Source organism: Pan paniscus, chromosome 4 (genome assembly GCF_029289425.2).
Source record: "Pan paniscus chromosome 4, NHGRI_mPanPan1-v2.0_pri, whole genome shotgun sequence".
NCBI lineage: Eukaryota > Metazoa > Chordata > Mammalia > Primates > Hominidae > Pan > Pan paniscus.
In genome coordinates this window covers 171,047,707-171,069,056 of record NC_073253.2, presented here as the reverse complement: position 1 = coordinate 171,069,056, position 21,350 = coordinate 171,047,707, and the positions used below count along the sequence as shown (strand labels likewise).

General features: G+C 39.1%; 1 protein-coding gene across 2 annotated transcripts in view; it reads left to right on the top strand.

Annotated features, from left to right (window-relative positions):
* Positions 1 to 21,027, top strand: part of THOC3 (THO complex subunit 3) — a 53,032-nt gene extending 32,005 nt beyond the window's left edge. For both annotated transcript variants that reach the window (XM_055112887.1, XM_063604294.1), the window contains one exon: positions 20,702 to 21,027. In XM_055112887.1, coding sequence (XP_054968862.1) covers positions 20,702 to 20,775 — 74 coding nt within the window. In that variant the 3' untranslated portion in view covers positions 20,776 to 21,027. The remainder of the gene's footprint in view (positions 1 to 20,701) is intronic.
* Positions 21,028 to 21,350: the final 323 nt, after the last annotated feature.

Below are 21,350 nucleotides of genomic sequence, written 5' to 3'. Positions count from 1 at the left end.
TGTCAAAGGGGGCAAAAATTAGTTCTTGTGGAGGGAGTGAATAAATCTTAGGCAAATCTCTAAATAAGATTCTTTTAAGGCCAGGCTTGGTGGCTCACACCTGTAATCCTAGCACTCTGGTAGGCCCAGGTGGGTGGATCATTTGATTCCAGGAGTTTGAGATTAGCCTGGGCAACGTGGCAAAACCCCATCTCTACTACAAAAAATACAAATATTTACCTAGGCGTGGTGGCGTGCACCTGTAGTCCCAGCTACTGGGAGGGGGCTGAGGTGGGAGGATTGCCTGAGTCTAGGAAGTCAAAGCTGCAGTGAGCAGTGATCACACCACTGTACTCCAGCCTGGGTGACAGAGTGAGAACCCATCTCAAAAAAAAAAAAAAAAAAAAGATTAAAAGCTAGTAACCACAATATTGTCATGCCTAAAACATTAAAAATACCTTCTTAATATCATAAAATACCCAATGTTCAAGGTTTTTTTGTTTTTGTTTTTGAGACAGAGTCTTGCTGCATTGCCCAGGCTGGAGTACAGTTGCACAATCTTGGCTCACTGCAACTCCTGCCTCCTGGGTTCAAGCGATCCTCAGCCTCCTGAATATCTGGGACTACAGGTATATGCCACCATGCCTGGCTTATTTTTTTGTATTTTTAGTAGAGAAAGGGTTTTGCCATGTTGGCCAGGCTGGTCTTGAACTCCTGGCCTCAAGTGATCTGTCCGCCTCAGCCTCCCAAAGTGCTGGGATTACAGGCGTGAGCCACGTGCCTGGCGTCAAGTTTCTAATTGGATGTCTGAATTAGATTCAAGTCAGGATCATTGCCATTAGTTGATAGATCTCTTAAGTCTATTTAACATAAAGTTCTCCATGGTTCTCTTTCTTTTTTCTTGCAATTTACTTGTTGAAGACACTGGGTCATTTGTCTGTAGAGTCTCTCACAGTGTGGATTTTGTAGATTGCATTCTTGTGGTATCATTTAACATGTTCCTCTGTGCTTTAATTTGTTGCTCGGCTTTTATTGGGGTATGGCTGATTGACAGTAAACTGCATCTATTTAGAGTGTACAGTTTTATAAACTTTCACAGATGTATACATCCACGAAACCATTACCACAATTGAGATAGTGAACATAACCTTTGTCCCAACGGTGTCCTCTTGACTGTCATCACTCCCCCATGGATGCCACCCTCCCATAAGAAAGCACTGTTCTGATTTGTGTTACTATAATTTAGTTTGCATTTCTTAGAGTTTTAGCTAGAATCATAGAATATGTACTTTTTTGTCTGGCTTCTTTCACTCAGCATAATTATTTTGAGATTAATCTATGTTGTTGTTTGCATAAATATTTCATTCCTGTTTATTGCTAAATAATATTCAATTGAATGGCTATATCATGATTTGTTGTTAGCCATTTGAATTTTTTCCAGTTTTTGGCTTTTACAAACAAAGCTGCTCAGAACATTTGGGTACAAGTTTTTACATGGATATATATTTCCTTTTCTCTTGGGAATTTCCTAAGAGTGGAACGGCTGGATCATATTGTAAGCATGTGTTTAACTGCACCCACCATGAGAGTGCCATTTCCTCTACATTCTCACCAATACTTGTTATGGTCAGTCTTTTTCACTGAAACCATTCTATTAGGTTGGTACAAAAGTAATTGCAGTTTTGCTCTCAAAAGTAATGGCAAAAACCACAATTACTTTTGCACACACCTAATAATATGTGAGTAATGTGTGTGTGTGTGTGTGTGTGAATTCTAGCTCCTTTGCTAGAATTTTAAAATTAGCTTGCTAATTTGTACAAAAAAATGCTCCCTGATATTTTTATTAAGATTGTGTTGCATATAGGGATCAAACCGGGAGAATTGCCATGTTAAATATTGACTATTCTGGCCGAGCGCGGTGGCTCACGCCGGTAATCCCAGCACTTTGGGAGGCCGAGGCAGGTGGATCACCTGAGGTCAGGAATTCGAGACCAGCCTGCAAAACCCTGTCTCTACTGAAAATACAAAATATTAGCCAGACGTGGTGGCGGGTGCCTGTAATCCCAGCTCTTTGGGAGGCTGAGGCAGGAGAATCGCTTGACCCCAGGAGGCGGAGGTTGCAGTGAGTCAAGATCGTGCCACTGGGCAACAAGGGTGAAACTCCATCTCAAAAAAAAAAAAAAAAAAAGGACTATTCTGACCCAATAACCAGGTATATCTTTCTACTTGTTTGTCTTTGAGAGCTTCTTTCAGCAAGGTTTCATAGTTTAGAGTGTACTAGTCTTCTGCATCTTTTGTCAAATGTCTGTTTCACATTTTTAATGTTTTATAAATGATATTTTAAAAAGTTGTAATTTCTGATTGTTTCTGACGTACAAAAATATAATCTGCCCTGGTCTACACTTCTTGTATCCTGCAATCTTGCCCAAAGTCATTTATTCGTACTAGTGCTTTTTTTTGCATTTCTTTGGATTTTCTACATAGACAAATACAGTTTTGCTTCTTCCTTTCTAATCAGGATGCCTTTTATGTATCTTTTTCCTTTTATTACTGGCTACGAACTCCAGAACAATGTTTAATAGGAGTGGTGAGAGCTTGTCTTGTCTTGTTTCTGATTTCAGGAGGAAGGCATTCAGTCTTTCATCAGTAAGTGTGATTTTTTGTTGTAAGTGGTTTGCAGATTTTTTTTTTTAATCGGGTTAGGTTCCTTTCTGTTCCTAGTTTTCTAAGAGATTTTTTCTAAAAAATCAGGAATGGGCATTTAATTTTTTTGAATGCTTTTTATGTCTGTGTAAGTGATCATATGGTTTCTGTTTTGTAGTTACTATTGTAAGTTAAACATTGATTGATTTTTCTAATAATGACCAACCTTTAATTTCTGACACATAGTCAGTCCAGTTGGTTATTATGCTTTTAGTATGTTGTCAGATTCAAATTGCTAAAATTTGTTTAGACTTTTTTTCCCTATCTGTATTTATGAGCATTATTGGTCTGTAGTTTTCTTTTCTCACAATGTCTTTTTCTGGTTTTGGTATCTGGGTAATGCTTGCTTCATGGAACAAATTGGGGGAATATTTGCTCCTCTTCAATTTTTTGGAAGAGTTTGTGTAGAACTGGCATTTTTTCTTCCCCTAAATATTTGATAACATTCACGATGAAGTGATGTGGACTGGAAATTTTCTTTGTGGGAAGGTTTAAACTACAACTGCAACTTCTAAAATAGATAAGGGGCTATTCCCCTTGACTATTGCTTCTTAAGTGAGCTTTTGTAGTTTGTATCTTTCATGAATTTGTCTCTTTAAGTTTTCAGATTTATTGGCATAAAGAGTACACAGTATTCTCTTATCCTTTTAATATCTATAGAATCTGTACTGATGGCACCTCTCTTTTTGATCTTGATAATTTTTATTTTCTTTCCTTTTTTCCTGATCTATCTGGCTAGAAATTTATCAATTTTATTTATCTTTTTAAACAACTAGCTTTCATTTTCATTGATTGTCTGTATTGTTTTTCTATTTTGTAGTTTATTGATTTTCATTCTCACTATTTTCTTTGATGATGATGATGATGATTATTATTATTATTATTGTTGTTGTTATTTGAGTCAGGGTCTTGCTCTGTTGCCCAGGCTGGAGTGCAGTGGTGTGATCTTGGCTCGCTGCAACCTCCGCCTCCTGGGTTCAAGTGATTCTCGTGCCTCAGCCTCCCGAGTAGCTGGGACTACAGGTGCATGCCACCACAACTGGCTAATTTTTGTATTTTTAATAGAAACGGTGTTTCACCATGTTGGCCAGGCTGCTCTAGAACTCCTGACCTCAAGTGATCTGCCCGTCTTGGCCTCCCAGTGTGCTGGGATTACAGGCATGAGGCACTGCACCCAGCCTCTTTGTTTATTTTAAATTTAATATCTCTTCTTATTCTAGTTTTGTAAAGGGAAAGTTGGACTCACTGATTTAAGATGTGATTATTTTCTTTTCTTCTTTTTTCTTTTGAGACAGGTTCTTGCTCTGTTACCCAAACTGGAGTACAGCTCACTGTAGCCTCAACCTCCTGGGCTAAAGCGATCCTCCCATCTCAGCCTCCTGAGTAGCTGAGACTTCAGGCGCATGCCACCGTGCCCAGTTAATTTTTAAAGCATTTTTTGTATGCTTTATGCTCTGTGTTGGCCAGGCTGATTGCTAATTCCTGGACTCAAGTGATCTGCCTTGGCCTCCCAAAGTGTTGGGATTACAGGCAAGAGCCACTGCACCCAGCAGACCTTTATTATTTTCTAATATAGGCATTTAGTGCTATAAATTTCCCACTAAATGATGTGTTAGCAGCCTCCCACAGATTTTGATATGTTGTATTTTCACTTTCAGTCCAAAATATAAGTGTCTTTTGACTTTTTTCTTTGATCCGTGGGTTATTTTGAAGTATGGTATTTAATTTCCCAACACTTGGGGGTTTTCCAGAGATCTTTTTGTTGCTGATTTTTAATTAATTCTATTTTTGTCAGATAACACACTTTTTATGACTTGAATCCTTCTGAATTTATTGAGATTTGTTTTATGACCCAGAATGTGGTCTATCTTGATAAATGTTCTATGTACACTTGAGAAGAATGTGTATTCTGTTGTTGTTGGATGGAATGTTCTGTAAATGTCAATCAGGTCAAGTTGATTGATAGTGTTATTCATCTTCTATATTCTTGTTGACTTTCTATATAGTTGTTCTATTCATTATTGATGATATTAAAATTTCTGACTATGATCATGGATTTTTAAATTTCTCCCTGCAGTGCTATCATTTTTTACTTCATGTATTTTGAAACTCTGTTATTAGGTACATAGGTGTATAGAATTGTTATGTTCTTTTGATTAATTGTCCCCCTTTATTACAAAATAAACTTCTTTTTATCTTATAATAGTTTTTGCTCTGAAGTATACCTTGTCTGATATTAATATGGCCACTCCAGCTATCTTTGAACTGTGTTAACATGCTATATAATTTTCCATCTTTTTACTCAACCTATTGGTGTCTTCATATTTAAAGTGTGTTTCTTGTAGACAGCATAGAGTCTGGTCCTGCCTTTTAAAAAAATGCAACCTGGTAATTCCTGTATTTTAATTGGGAATGTTTAGATCACTTATATTTAATGTGTTTATTAATATAGTTACTTTGAAGCCTATCATCTTATTTGTGTTCTATTTCCCGTCATTCTTTGTTTCCTTTTTCCTTTTTTTTTTTTTTTTTTTTTTTTTTGAGACGGAGTCTCGCTCTGTGGCCCAGGCGGGAGTGCAGTGGCGCAATCTCGGCTCACTGCAAGCTCCGCCTCCCGGGTTCATGCCATTCTCCTGCCTCAGCCTCCCAAGTAGCTGGGACTACAGGCGCCCGCCATCACGCCCGGCTAATTTTTTTGTATTTTTAGTAGAGACGGGGTTTCACCGTGTTAGCCAGGATGGTCTCGATCTCCTGACCTCGTGATCCGCCTGCCTCGGCCTCCCAAAGTGCTGGGATTACAAGCGTGAGCCACCGCGCCCGGCCTCCTTTTTCCTTTTGTTCTGACTTTTTTGGATTCATTTTCATTTTATTTTTTAAAATTGACAAATAATAATTGTATATATTCATGGAAAGCATAATGATGTTTCAATACATATAATGTATAGTGATCAGATCAGGGTAATTAGCATATTCATCATCTCAAACATTTTATTGTTTCTTTGTTTTGGGAACATTCAGTATCCTCCTGGATTAATTTTTTTAATGATTCTATTTTATTTATTATTATTGTTTTTGAGACACAGCCTTGCTCTGTTGCCCAGGCTGGAGTGCAGTGGTGCAATCTCAGCTTACTACAACCTCTTCCTCCTGGGTTCAAGTGATTCTCGTGCCTGAGCCTCCCGAGTAGCTGAGATTACGGGTATGCACCACCACGCCCAGCTAATTTTTTTGTATTTTTAGTAGAGATGGGGTTTCGCTATATTTGGCCAGGCTGGTCTCCAACTCCTGGCCTCAAGTAATCTGCCTGTCTTGGCCTCCCAATGTGCTGGGATTACAGGTGTGAACCACCACGCCTGGCCTGTGATTCCATTTTATATGGTGCACTATTAGTAAATTATTAGCTATAACTGTTTGTTTTGTTATTTTAGTAGTTGTTTTAGGGTTTATAAGGTATATGTTTATTTATTGCAATCTATCTTCAAGCAAGTACTATTATACCACTTCATGTACAGTATAAGCTTAGAATAATGTACTTCTATTGCCTCCTTCCTATTCTTTATACTTATTGTCATGTATCTTACTTTTGCTTATGTTTTAAAATCCAGACTACATTGTTAGTGTTTTTGTATGGTCAATTTTATGTAAGGAGTTTCAAAAAATTTAAAAAAATTATATATTTACTTACATAGTTACCATTTTTGGTATTCGTCATTCCTTTGTCTGGAACCAGATTTCCATCTGGTATTATTTTTTTCTGCCCGAAGCCCTCACTTTAACATTTCTTATAGTGTGGATCTGCTGGTGATTAATTTCCTCAGCTTTTGTGAGTCTTTACTTCACTTTCATTTTTCAATATTTTAACTAAGTATAGTGAAAATATTTTATTGTCAATTACGTTGAGAATGTTTTTCTTTCAGTAGCTTAATGATGTTTATCTGCTGTCTTCTTGATTGCCATATTTCTGACAAGAAATCTGTGCCATCCTTATTTTGATTTCTCTCTACATGACATGCCTTTTTCTTTTTTCTTTGGCTGCCTTTAAGATGTTCTTTTGCTAACTGGTCTTTACAAATTTGATTATAACATGTAATTTTCCTCAGTTTTTTTTTTCTTTTTTCTTTTGGTGTGGGTGTGTGCTTGGATTCTTTGAGCTTTTTAGATCTATGGCAAGTTTAGAAAATTTTTGGTCGTTGTTTCTTCAGATATTTTTTCTGTCCCCACCTCACTCCTGTTATTTGGTGACTCAAATTATATACATAACAGGCTGCTTGACCTTGTCCCACAACTCACTGATACTTTTTTAAAATTAATAGACTTTATTTTTTAGAGCAGTTTTAGATGTACAGAAAAATCATGCAGATAATTCCCATATGTCCATTCTCCCCTCTCCTTCCTATAGCTTTTTTAGTGTTATACGTTAGTTACAATTGATGAACCAACACTGATCCATTATTGCTAACTCAAGTCCATAGTTTACATTAGGGTTCACTCTTTGTGTTGTACATTCTAGGTATGTTGACAAATGATGATATCATATATCCACCATTACAGTATCATACAGAATCATTTCTCTGCCTTGAAAACAATCCCCTATGCTCCACCTAAATGTACCTGCTTCCCCTAAATGTACCTGCTTCCCCTAAATGTACCTGCTTCCCCTCTCCCTGGAAACCACTATCTTTTATTGTCTGTCTAGATTTGCCTTTTCCAGAATGTCATATAGTTGGAATCACACAGTATGTAGCCTTTTTCAAACTGATTTCTTTCATTTAGCAATACTCATTTATACTTCCTTCAGGTCTTACTATGGCTTGATAGCTCATCTCTTTTTATCCATCAATAATATTCTATTGTATATATGTTTGTTTTTACCATTCACCTATTGAAGGACATCCTGGTTGCCTCCAGTTTGGGGCAATTATGAATAAAGCCATAATAAACATTCATATACAGGTTTTTATGTAGACATATGTGTTCAACCCAATTACTTAAGTACCTAGGAACATGGTTGCTGGATTGTATGGTAAGAGAATGTTTAATTTTGTAAGAAACTACCAAATTGTCTTCTAGAGTGGCTGCAACGTTTTGTATTCTCACCAGCAATAAATGAGAGTTCCTGAGAGTTCCTGTTGCCTCGGATCCTTGTTAGCCTCTGGTATTGTCAGATTTTTAGTCATTCTGCTAAATGGTATATAGTGCTATCCCATTGTTGGTTTGATTTGCAGTTTCCTAAAGACATATGATGTTGAGCATCTTTTCTATGTTTATTTGTAATTTATGTATCTTCTTTGATGAGATGTCTGCTTAGATCTTTTGCCATTTTAAATTTGGCTTGTTTGTTTCTTATTGTTGAGTTTTAAAAGATCTTCACATATTTTGGATGCCAGTCTTTTATGTGTTTGGCAAATATTTTCTCCTACTGTGTGACTTGTCTTTGCATTCTCTTATCAAGGACTTTCTCAGATCAGAAGTTTGTAATTTTTAATGAAGTCCAATTTTTCAAGTATTTCTTTCATGGATCAGGGTTTTGGTGTTGTATAATAAAAGTCATTGCCAAACCCAGGATTATTTAGATTTTCTCCTATGTCATCTTCTAGTAGTTTACATTTAGGTCTGTGATTCATTTTGAGCAAACTTTTATGAAAGGTGTAAGGTCTGTGTCTGGAACCTTCCCTCCCTCCATCTCTCCCTCCCTCCCTCCCTTCCTTTCTTCCTTCCTTACTTTCTTTCTTCCTTCCCTGTTGTTTCTGCATGTGATGTTGCATGTCCACTTGTTTCGGCACCATTTGCTGAAAACACTACCCCTTGCTCCATTGCCTTTGCTACCCTTGAATTGCCTTTGCTCCTATGTCAAAGATCAGTTGACTACTTGTATAGGTCTATTTCTGGTCTCTGTTCTGTTCCATTGATCTATTCATCTATTCTTTTACTAATACTACACTGTCTTGATTACTGTAGCGTTACAGTAAGTCTTGAATCAGATATTATTGGTCCCCTGACTGTTTTTCCTTAGTACTGTGTTGGCTGTTCTGGGTCATTCATCTTTCCATGTAAATTTTAGAACCAGTTTGTCAAAATCCACAAAATAACTTGCTGAAATTTTGACTGGGATGGCATTGAATCTATAGATCAACTGACATCTTGGCAATATTGAGTCTTCCTCTTCATAAACATGAAGTATCTATTTATTTAGACTTCTTTTGATTTCTTTAATCAGTTTTGTAGTTTTCATCATGTAGATCTTATACATATTTTATTAGATTCATAACCAAGTATTTTTAATGCTAATATAAATGGTATTGTGTTTGAAATTTCAAATTTCAGTGGTTCATTGCTGGTATATAGGAAAACAATTGACTTATGTATAAACCTTTTATCCTGGCAAGCTTGCTATAATTGATCATTGGTTCAGGTTTGTTAATTCTTTAGGATTTTTCTATATAAAAATCATGTCATCTGTGAACAAGGACAGTTTTCATTTATTTCTTTCCAGTCTGTGTATATTTATCTCCTTTTCTTGTCTTAGGTCATCAGCTAGAACTTCCAGTACAATGTTGAATAGGAATGATGAGAGAGTACATCCTAATCTTAGGGGGAAGACATCCAGTTTCTCATCATGAAGTATGACAGTAGCTGTAGGTTTTTTATAGATGTTCTGTATTAAACTGAGGAATTTCTCCTCTATTTCTAGTTTGCTGAATTTTTATCGAGATGGAGGTTGGATTTTGTCAAATGCTTTTTATCCATTTATTCATATGAGCATATGATTTTTTTCTTTAGCTTCTTGATGTGACAGATTATATTTATTGACTTTTGAATGTTTTTTAAAACTGTACAGATACTGTGATGATTTTAATTGCATATGAAATTAACTTCGTTATCTTCAGGCTTATCACATCAAAGGTTTACTTGCAAAATTGGACCTTTGTTCTTATTCAGTAAATCCGTGTTACAAGATGAGCCAGGATTTAGATATGTAAATATATGTAACTTTTTAGTATCTTTCATTTCAAATTAGAACCACATATTTGGAATTTACTGCTGTAGTCTCGTGATAATGGCTGACATGAGAAGACATTAAAAAAAATCCTGAAGTTATCCATGCTTGCTGTTTATTTAGTCTTCTTGTTTGGAATAAAAAGTAAATAATTCACAAATACTACCACCTAAGCCCCTGTTTCAAATGAAACATCAGTCTTCAGCTTGCAAAATAATGTCTTTATAATTAAGGAAATAGCAGCAGAAAACCTATGCTAGTTGCTTTTTTCTTCCTGGAGAAGTTGACAGGATAACTGCAATCCTAGGGGCATCTCTGTGTTGAATCTGAGACGTGGAACAAAAAGAAAAGTGGCCTTTTCCATTCCAAGCCATGGAGGTAATGTGGAGAGAAGAGACAACCACATTTCAAGAACAGAGAAAGTAACTGGATAAAAGAAGCAGGACTGCCCGCTTTAGGAGACAACATAGAGATACTTGCCACGTCCCGAGTTCAGAATTTTTTTTTTTTTTGAGATGCATATCAAGGCACCTAAAGTTCGAGAAAAGATGTTCTTCCTGTGTTAAGGAAGCTGCACTGGGGTTAATTTAAAAAGATGTCAGAAGTCGCAGAGAAGCGGTTCTCAAGCTTTTACGGAACACTGTCCTGTTTGAGAATCTGCTGATATTATGGACCTTCTTCTTTCTACAAAAATGTGTAATTGTGCATAAAATTTCCAATAGTTTATAGTCACCTACTTAAGACCTTTGCTTTAGAGTAGATTATTACTCCCCGCTGTAAGGTAGGGAAGAAAAATATTCCATTCCTTTCCTCTGGTTGATATCTTTTTTCCTTCTCCTTGCACAGTCCAACAGACACACTCGGCCTCCCAGAAAGCAGCTGGCCCCCTGGCCAAGAGGCCAGTTTGCAGCAGCGTGATCATTCCACCATCTTTGCTGCCATTTGAATCTTGAATCAGCTTTGCGTACCTGTAATAAATTCCACTTAGCCATGGCATGTAGTTTTTTAAAAATACATTGTTGAATTTGATTTGCTAATGTTTTGCTGAAGATTTTTGTATTTATGTTCTTGAAAGATGTTGATCTGAAGTCTTCCTTTCGTGTAATTTCTTTATCTGGTTTTGATATTAGGGTAATGCTGGACTCACAGAATAAGTTAAGAAGTGTTCTGGAAGAGATGATAGAGAATTAGTATCATTTCTTCCTTAAGTGGTACAGTTTACCAGTGAAATCAGCTGGACCTGATGTTTTCTGTTTTGGAAGGTTATTAATTCTGGTTAAATTTTGTTAAAGATAACAGGCCTATCAGATTGTCTATTTCTCTTTGTGTGAGTTTTGGTAGATTGTGTCCTTCAAGTAATTGGTCAATTTCAATTAAGTTATTAAATTTTGGACATAGAGTTGTTGATGCTCTTTTTATTTTTTTCTTTTTTCTTCTGTGTAATTATGGGTAATTTCTATGTCTTCAAGTTCACTCATCTTTTTTTCTGCGATGTCTCATCTGCTCTTAATCTTAGACAATATATTTTTCCTCTTAAACATTATAAATTTTATCTCTAGAAGTTTGATTTGGGTATTTTGTATATCTTCCATATCTCTACCTAATGTTGAATTTATAGAGTATAATTTTCATAACTGTTTTAATGTCCTTTGATGATTTTTTTTTTTTTTTTTGAAATGGAGTCTTGTTCTGTTGCCCAGGCTGGAGTGCAGTGGCACAATCTTGGCTCACTGCAGCCTTTGCCTCATGGGTTCAAGCCATTCTCCTACCTCAGCCTCATGAGTACCTGGGATTACAGGTGCCTGCCATGACACCTAGCTTATTTCTGTATTTTTAGTAGAGATGGGGTTTTGCCATGTTGGCCAGGCTGGTCTCAAACTCTTGGCCTCAAATGATCCACCTGCCTTAGCCTCCCAAAGTGCTGGGATTACAGGCATAAGCCACTGCACCCAGCCTTTCTTTGCTCATTCTTACATCTATGTCAGTTCTTGGTCAGTTTGATTTATTGATTATTGTCCTCATTATAGTTTGTGTTTTTGCCACCTCTATGCATGCTTGATAATCCCTGATGATTGAGTGCCATATGTGAATTTTACTTTGTCAGGTGTTTAATATGTTTGTATTTTTATAAATATTTGCTCTGGAATGCAATTTACTTGGAAATAGTTTGATCTTTCTGGGGTCTTGCTTTTATTATTTGTTAGGAAGGTTTAGAGCAATGCTTAGTCTAGGACTAATTATTCCACATGACTAAAGAAAGACCCTTGTGAGTACTCCACCCAATGATCCGTGAATTGTTCGATTTTAACGTCTGCCTGGTGTCAGTAAGCACTGTTCTTAGCCCTGTGTGAGTGCGAGATACTATTGCTTTGAATCCTTTCAGATGTTTGTTTGTTTGTTTGTTTCCACAGCCTCAGGTTTCTTTTATATTTTGTTTGTTTTAGAGATGAGTTCTCACTGTGTTGCCCAGGCTGGAGTGCAGTGGCTATTCATAGGCATGATCATCACACACTACAGTCTTGAACTCCTGGGCTCAAGCGATCCTCCCACCTCAGCCTCCTGAGTAGCTGGGACTGTAGGCGTGTGCCCACCATGCCTGGCCTAGCCTCAGGTATTTTTATTGCATACATGAGTTGACCAGTACTCTGCCGTTTCCATGAGGGAGACCCACTGCAGATTTCTGGTGCTCTCTCTCTGGGCAGTTACCTTTTCTCTGCAATCTGCTCTAGAAACTCTGCTTTTGTCTCCCTTCCTGGAGTGGAAAATCTTAAGACAAAAAGGAGATCGTAGGTAGATATCAAGAAGAATCTAGTAGAAGAAATTTCTTACTCTCATATGCATCCACAGGCCAATGGAGATATTTAGCCCCAGAAAGTAAAAAGAAGCTTGCTTTCCAAATGATTCATCAGTTAGTGTTTTCTTTCAATGAATGGAAGATTTTAACACAAACAAGAGTTTGTAGGCAGACATTGAGAAGAAGCTCTATCTCCTCAATGTAGGGAGTCTGCTGGGATCTGCCTCAGTTCGCCTGCCCTGGGTTATGGTTGGGAAACTCTGTTAATACGGTGATTGGGGAAAATTACAGGGTTTGTCTTATTTTGCATCTCTCAGAGATCACTGTCCTTTGTTGTTGTCTGGTGTCCAGTGTCTTGAAAACTGCTATTTCATTATTTTATTTATATATAAATATATGTATTTTATATATAAAATATTAGATATATGTATATATATATTTGAGACAGGGTCTTGCTCTGTTGCTCAGGCTGGAGTGCAGTGGTGTGATCTTGGCTCACTGCAACCTCCGCCTCCTGGGCTCAAGCAATTCTTCTGCCTCAGCTTCCCAAGTAGCTGGGATTACAGGCACCTGCCACCATGCTGGTCTAATTCTTGTATTTTTAGTAAAGACGAGTTTTCACCATTTTGGCCAGGCTGGTCTCGAACTCCTGGCCTCAAGTGATCCACCCACCTTGGCCTCCCAAAGTGCTGGGATTACAAGTGTGAGCCACTGTTCCCTGGCCTATTTCATATATTTTTAATGGTTTCTTGGTTGTTTTCAATGGTAGGATAAATCAAGATTCTGTTACTTCATCTTGGCTAGAAGCAGTTTTTATTGTGAGAATTTTCAAAGATACAGAGTCGTTAAAAGAATGATACAATGATTATTTGTATACTTAGCACCTGGATTCAGGAACTGTGTGAGTGTGTGTGTGTGTGTGTGTGTGTGCGCGCGCACGCCTGCCATGTTTATATATTTGCTGGACCATTTGAAACTAAATTGTAGAGGTGTCAGGACATTTCACCACTAAATCACTAACTACATTGGCCTGAAACTCCTAAAAATAAGGACAGTCTCCTGCATAATCACACCACCAGTATCACACCTAAGAAGATGAAATCATTCCCTTTATCAACTGTATTAGTTATCTGCTGCTGGGTAACAAAATACTCCAAAACATAGCATTTAACACCACAAATATTTTTATCTCACAGTGCCCGACTGTTAGAAATCTGAAAGCATGCTCATGGGTAGGAAGAATCAGTATCGTGAAAATGGCCATACTGCCCAAGGTAATTTACAGATTCAATGCCATCCCCATAAAGCTACCAATGACTTTCCTCACAGAATTGGAAAAAACTACTTTAAAGTTCATATGGAACCAAAAAAGAGCCTGCATCGCCAAGTCAATCCTAAGCCAAAAGAACAAAGCTGGAGGCATCACACTACCTGACTTCAAACTATACTACAAGGCTACAGTAACCAAAACAGCATGGTACTGGTACCAAAACAGAGATATAGATCAATGGAACAGAACAGAGCCCTCAGAAATAACACCGCATATCTACAACTATCTGATCTTTGACAAACCTGAGAAAAACAAGCAATGGGGAAAGGATTCCCTATTTAATAAATGGTGCTGGGAAAACTGGCTAGCCATATGTAGAAAGCTGAAACTGGATCCCTTCCTTACACCTTATACAAAAATCAATTCAAGATGGATTAAAGATTTAAACGTTAGACCTAAAACCATAAAAACCCTAGAAGAAAACCTAGGCATTACCATTCAGGACATAGGCATGGGCAAGGACTTCATGTCCAAAACACCAAAAGCAATGGCAACAAAAGCCAAAATTGACAAATGGGATCTAATTAAACTAAAGAGTTTCTGCACAGCAAAAGAAACTACCATCAGAGTGAACAGGCAACCTACAAAATGGGAGAAAATTTTCGCAACCTACTCATCTGACAAAGGACTAATATCCAGAATCTACAATGAACTCAAACAAATTTACAAGAAAAAAACAACCCCATCAAAAAGTGGGCGAAGGACATGAACAGACACTTCTCAAAAGAAGACATTTATGCAGCCAAAAAACACATGAAAAAATGCTCACCATCACTGGCCATCAGAGAAATGCAAATCAAAACCACAATGAGATACCATGTCACACCAGTTAGAATGGCAGTCATTAAAAAGTCAGGAAACAACAGGTGCTGGAGAGGATGTGGAGAAATAGGAACACTTTTACACTGTTGGTGGGACTGTAAACTAGTTCAACCATTGTGGAAGTCAGTGTGGCGATTCCTCAGGGATCTAGAACTAGAAATACCATTTGACCCAGCCATCCCATTACTGGGTATATACCCAAATGACTATAAATCATGCTGCTATAAAGACACATGCACACGTATGTTTATTGTGGCACTATTCACAATAGCAAAGACTTGGAACCAACCCAAATGTCCAACAATGATAGACTGGATTAAGAAAATGTGGCACATATACACCATGGAATACTATGCAGCCATAAAAAATGATGAGTTCGTGTCCTTTGTAGGGACATGGATGAAATTGGAAATCATCATTCTCAGTAAACTATCACAAGAACAAAAAACCAAACACGGCATATTCTCACTCATAGGTGGGAATTGAACAATGAGATCACATGGACACAGGAAGGGGAATATCACACTCTGGGGACTGTGGTGGGGTGGGGGGAGGGGGGAGGGATAGCATTGGGAGATATACCTAATGCTAGATGACGAGTTAGTGGGTGCAGCGCACCAGCATGGCACATGTATACATATGTAACTAACCTGCACAATGTGCACATGTACCCTAAAACTTAAAGTATAATAAAAAAAAGAAAAAAAAAAAAAGAAATCTGAAAGCAGCTTAGCTGGATGGTTCTGGCTCAGAGTCTCTCATGAGGTTGCAATAAAGCTTCCAGCTGAAGCAGACATCTCCAGGCTTGTTCAGTGGCTGATGTCTGGAAGCCTGAGGTTCTTTCTCCATTGCCCGATCTAGTCTACCTGAGCATTGTCACAGCGTGGCAGATGCCTTCACCCAAAGCAAAGGATCTTTGTGTGTGTGTGTGTGTGTGCGTGTGTGTGTGAATGAGAGCGAGAGAAAGAGAGAGAGAGCAAGTACCCAAGACGGAAGCTGTAGTCTTTTATAAGTATTCACAGCAGTGACTTACCGTCACTTCTGCAGTATGGTATTAGACACATAGACCAATCCTAGTGTAATGCAGGAAGGACTATGTATGAGTGTGGGGGTGGGGATCACTATGGCCCATCTTGGAGGCTGGCTACCTCACCATTTAATATCTGATTCATCTTCAAATTTCTCCAAATGGCCTAAAAAAAAAAAACACAGAAAAACCAAAAACCAGGATCCATTGCATTTGGCTGTTGTATCTCTTTGGTCTTTCTAATCTATGACATTGGCTTTTTGAAAAGGCCAGTCTTCTAGAACATCCCACAGTCTAGGCTTGCTGATTATTTCCTCACTTGACTTGTTCCTCTATCCCCTGTATTTCCTATGGATTGAAAGTTTAGTCTACAGGCCTTTTAAATTCAGGTTAAACATCCTGCCAGGAAGATATCATAGCCAAAGCTATGTACTTCACCCGGAGGCATATGTCAGGAGGGATTGCTATTGGCGATGCTGTTTGATCATTTGGTTCCAACTGCTTCTTAAACAGACTTTCAACCAGACTACCTGCTTTAAGCCCCATCTTCACGCCTCTTTCAGAGGTATTTGGTGCCTTCAATTCCTGAGGCCTTCTGGAGACTTGCAGTGCTAATCGGCCAGCTTCTGAGCTTCCCCACCAGTAGCCTAGGTTTCTGCTTCCTCTGGTCTGCTAAAACAGTTATTATCCATCTAGTTTCATTAGTTTTGTTGCTCTCATCTCCTCTTCTCACTGGAACCCTCTGAATACCTCCTCTAGGCATCTGTTCAGCTATGACTACATGGTTCAAATATTTTAAAGAAAGCTGCCTTTGGTTATATATCTTTTCATAGTTCCTGTTTAGAGATCACTGTCCTTTGGTTTTGTCCCAAACCAAACAAAACCCACATGTTGACTCTCATTTTGATGAACTTCATGGGGTGGCCCTCATTCTTGGGTCAGGGTAGCATTTTCCAGATTCACTTACTAAGATCTACAAAGGATTAGTAAGTAGCCCTGTGAGGAAGGAATTTGAGGCTCCATTTTAGAGATGCAGAAATGGATAAGGTCAAGTCTCAACGTCAGTACATGGCAGAATCCAGATTTGGAACAAGATCTGCTTGCCTCAAAGTCTTTGCACCAGAGCGTAGTTGCAGTGAATATCACTTTAAATAAATGGAAGCCACTTATTAGAGGTGTTAATCTCTCTCCAGGTAACAGGAATTTATGATTGAGCCATGAATTTGTGTCTTACTAACTTTGTGCTCTTGGATGAGCTTCTTTGCCTCTTGGAGCCTTAGTTTTTTCAACTATGATGTGAGTTGATAGTACGTAACTCACAGAGGTTTCTTATGGGCTAAAGAAGATGCTGCTGCTTGCGAACGGGTTTCATGTAGCATTCTAAGGATATAAAATACAGAAGCTGACTCCCATGCCTATTGATTCTAGCCTGGAGATGGACATAAATACCACTGTGGGGACTGTGGGGGCTAGAGGCCACATGCTAGTTGCCATTGAAAAGGATGGGGGCAGCTGCAGTTCCAGCTCTTCCAACACGTGAGAACTTGAGCTCGGGATATAGATCTGATTTTCCAAGAGGAGCCAAAAGCCTCAATTTGTTTATGAACTCTCCTGATTGTTAAATGTTAGCATCTAATTGAAACAGAAATCATGGGGACTACACAAAGTTTTTGGCTGCAGGTGACAGTTTTGGCAGCAAAGCTCCCACGGTGCCAGGCTCTGTGCTAGGGTGGCTGGGGACAAAGGCAAGTCAGTCGGTCCTCCCTGGGAGGCTGCAATCCAGGAGAGCAGCCTTCCATGGAAAAGGGGCACTATAATAGGATTTAGTGAAATGGGATTTGACCCACATTATCCTTGAGCTCCTTAGGCGTGGACCTGCAGAACACTTTTTGTAGCTGAAATTGAAAAAGTAAAACAATTTGCAGCAGGCAGAGCGAATGTCTTGGGAAACATTTCTAGGGCTTTCATGTTTCCTGAGGGCTTCCCCTATCTCATTTGAGTTATTCCATTAAATGAGCAATAATCCTATTTTCCTGGGCAGGGGGCACTAAGGCTGATAGAAAATAAGAGAGTCATACAAGCTGGGAAAAGGGAGAGGCCAGCCTGGGACCCAGGCTTAGGTAGGGAAGGGGAATTGGGGCCTGACAATATTTGAACCCCTAATGTTCGTACTGATCTCATTGGATCTTCCAGGCAACCATGTAAGGTCAATCTCATTATCCTCACTTTATAGCATTAACTGAGGCTTAGAGGGATGAAATGACTATTCAAAGACACAAACCCAAGACACTCAGGAAGGTACAAAAATGTCCATGCGCTCCTGAAATCATCTGCAAAATGTTTTATGTTTGTACTTGTATCCATTTCCCAGGGTAAGGAGCCTAAAACTTTCAAAGGATTCTCCAAGGGGTCAGTGATTCTCAAAGATTAAGAGCCACTAATTTAAGCCAAGGCTTTTCTGATTCCAAAGCCTGTTCTCTGAGGCCCCCTCTGCCAGACTCTGGTTAAGAGAACGTTCTTTAAAGTCAAACTCATATAAAACCCAGATCGTACTAGCTGTGAGACCTTGTTTCCTCATCTATAAAATAGGGATTCAGCCAGGCGTGGTGGCACACACTTTTAGTCCCAGCTGCTTGGAAGGCTGAGGTGGGAGGATGGCTTGAGCCCAGGAGGCAAGGCTGCAGCGAGCTGTAATTGTGCCACTGCACTCCAGCCTGGGTGATAGAACGAGACCCCGCCTCTTTAAAAAAAAAAAAAAAAAGGATTCATTTATTTCACAAATATTTTATTGAGCTCCTGGCTCTGATTCAGACACCATTCTAGGTGCTTCGGACACAGCAATGAATTAAACAGTGTCTCTGCTGTCATTATTCTTTTTTTTTTTTTTTTGAGATGGAGTTTTGCTCTTGTTGCCCAGGCTGGAAAGTGCTATGATGCGATCTCGGCTCATCACAACCTCCGCCTCCTGGGTTCGAGTGATTCTTCTGCCTCAGCCTCCTGAGTAGCTGGGATTACAGGCATGGGCCACCACACCCAGCTAATTTTGTATTTTTAGTAGAGATGGGGTTTCTCCATGTTGGTCAGGCTGGTCTCAAACTCCCAACCTCAGGTAATCTGCCCACCTCAGCCTCCCAAAGTGCTGGGATTACAGGCATGAGCCACCGTGCCCAGCCCTGTCATTATTATATTCTGTGGGAGGATAAAGACAACAAGCAAGCAGATATTTGTGACATGGTGATAAGTGGTACGGAGGAAAATGAAGGGGGTCAGTGGGGTAGGGCGTGCTTCAGGGCTGGGGCTACATATTTTAGTATATTCACAGAGTTGTACCGTCATCACCACTGTCCATTTTAAAGCATATTGATTACCTCAAAAAGAAACCCCATTCTTTTAGGCATTACCCAAGCCCCATAATAAGCCCTCCACTTCTGCCCTAAGAAACTACTTATTTCTGTCTCTCCATGGATTAGCCTATTCTGGATGTCTCATAAAATGCAATCATGTAATCTGTAGTCTCTTGTGACTTGAAGCTTCTTCGTATAGTCTGGATATAAGAGTTTTAAAAATCTGATAGACAGTTTGCAAATATGTTCTCTCAAGTCTGTGGGTTTTGATTTCCTTCTCTTAGCAACATCTTTTGAAGAGCAGGATTTTGACGAAGTCCAATTTATCAACTTGTTCTTTTATGGGTCATTCTTCTAGTGTTATAGCTAAAAAAAACTCTGCCTAATCTATGATCACAAAGATTTCCCCCTATGTCTGCGTCTTCCTTTAAAGGTATTTTTTTCTGAAGAGAGACCAGAAATCTGTTTTCTATGTGTGACGTCTCAATTTGTAAGATTAAAATGAAACACATTAAAAAAACAGACATGTATATGGGCTAGAAAAGGGCCATAGACTATCAGTTCTCATATATTAGTTTATATTGCATGCAAAATTGCTTATATTTGGCCATTTTTGATCTATAAAAACAGCAGTTTCATGCTAATGGCCTTTGTAGGTTAAGCTGTAGGTAATCCAAGTGAGTCACAGGTGTGCATGGGTATCACCACTAAATCACTAAACACATTGGCCTGAAACTCCTAAAAATAAGGACAGTCTCCTGCATAATCACACCACCAGTATCACACCTAAGAAGATGAAATCATTCCCTTTATCATCTGTATTAGTTATCTGCTGCTGGGTAACAAAATACTCCAAAACATAGCATTTAACACCACAAATATTTTTTATCTCACAGTGCTTGACGGTTAGAAATCTGAAAGCAGCTTAGCTGGATGGTTCTGGCTCAGAGTCTCTCATGACGTTGCAATAAAGCTTCCAGCTGAAGCAGACATCTCCAGGCTTGTTCAGTGGCTGATGTCTGGAAGCCTGAGGTTCTTTCTCCATTGCCCGATCTAGTCTACCTGAGCATTGTCACAACGTGGCAGATGCCTTCACCCAAAGCAAAGGATCTTTGTGTGTTTGTGTGTGGTCTGTTTGTTTATTTGTTTTCTGGTCGAGGCTACCCTATTATAGATGAAAAGACCAAGGCCTAATGAGGGGAAACGTCTTGCCTGAGGACACCCAGCCATTCTCTGCTTAGATGCATGCATTATGAAACCCAAAGGTCCTCTGGCACTGTGCTCTCCAGAACAGAGCCCTCCGCAAACACTGTATTTGAGCTTCACATTTGAAATATGGATTTGAGCATTGTAATAAACAGAACAAAAACCCTTGGATATATTGCATACTAAATGTTAGCATTTGGAGATGGCCAGCACAGTTTCTTCTGCCATTAACTCAGTTGTCAGTAAGTTTGACACTGAAGTTTGTCCTGCTATCTCTGTACAAGTAAAGAGGACCCTAAAAATTGCAAGCAAAGCAAGGTTCTAAATACTGCTAGGATTTTCAACTGCTATTACTTATTGACCTGGGATTTTCTTAATATATTTGCAACTTTAAAAAGTTTAAAAGTTTTGAAGCTTAAAGTCAGTGCTGAGGTTGAGACATGACTAAATCTGTCATCCATGATATCTAATTTCTTTGTTTGTTTGTTTGTTTTTTCAGACAGAGTCTCGTTCTGTCACCCAGACTGGTGTGCAGTGGTTCAAGCAATTCTCCTGCCTCAGCCTCCCAAGTAGCTGGGATTACAGGCGCCCACGACCATGCCCAGCTAATTTTTGTATGTTTGGTAGAGACGGGGTTTCACCATGTTGGCCAGGCTGGTCTCAAACTCCTGACCTCAAGCAACCCACCCGTCTCGGCCTCCCAAAGTTTTGCGATTACAGGCGTGAGCCACCATGCCCAGCGGAATTTCTTATTCTTTTTGATCTATCAAAACAACCTCATTGTTCTCAATGACTGACCTTATAATAAGTAAATGTTATAGAACATACAGTGTCATTTTCCTTTTCCAGTAGAGGAAGATTACATTTCCCAGAGTTTCTTGCCTTTGAATAGAGGCCTGTGACTGGATGCTGAGGGCCCCTGGGATGTGGGCAGGCATGGAGTTTGTGGCTTCTTCCCCTTACACAGAGGCCAGAGCTGTATCATGGCAGAACCACAGATGGTGGGAGGGTGGGTCTCTGGACCACTGGTTGAGGGGTAGAGAAGATCTGCTAAGAAGAGTTCCCTGACCTGCACCGAACAGTGACAGGAGCAAGAAGCAAACCTTTGTGTGTTAAGCCACTGAGATATTGGGGTTTATTTATTACAG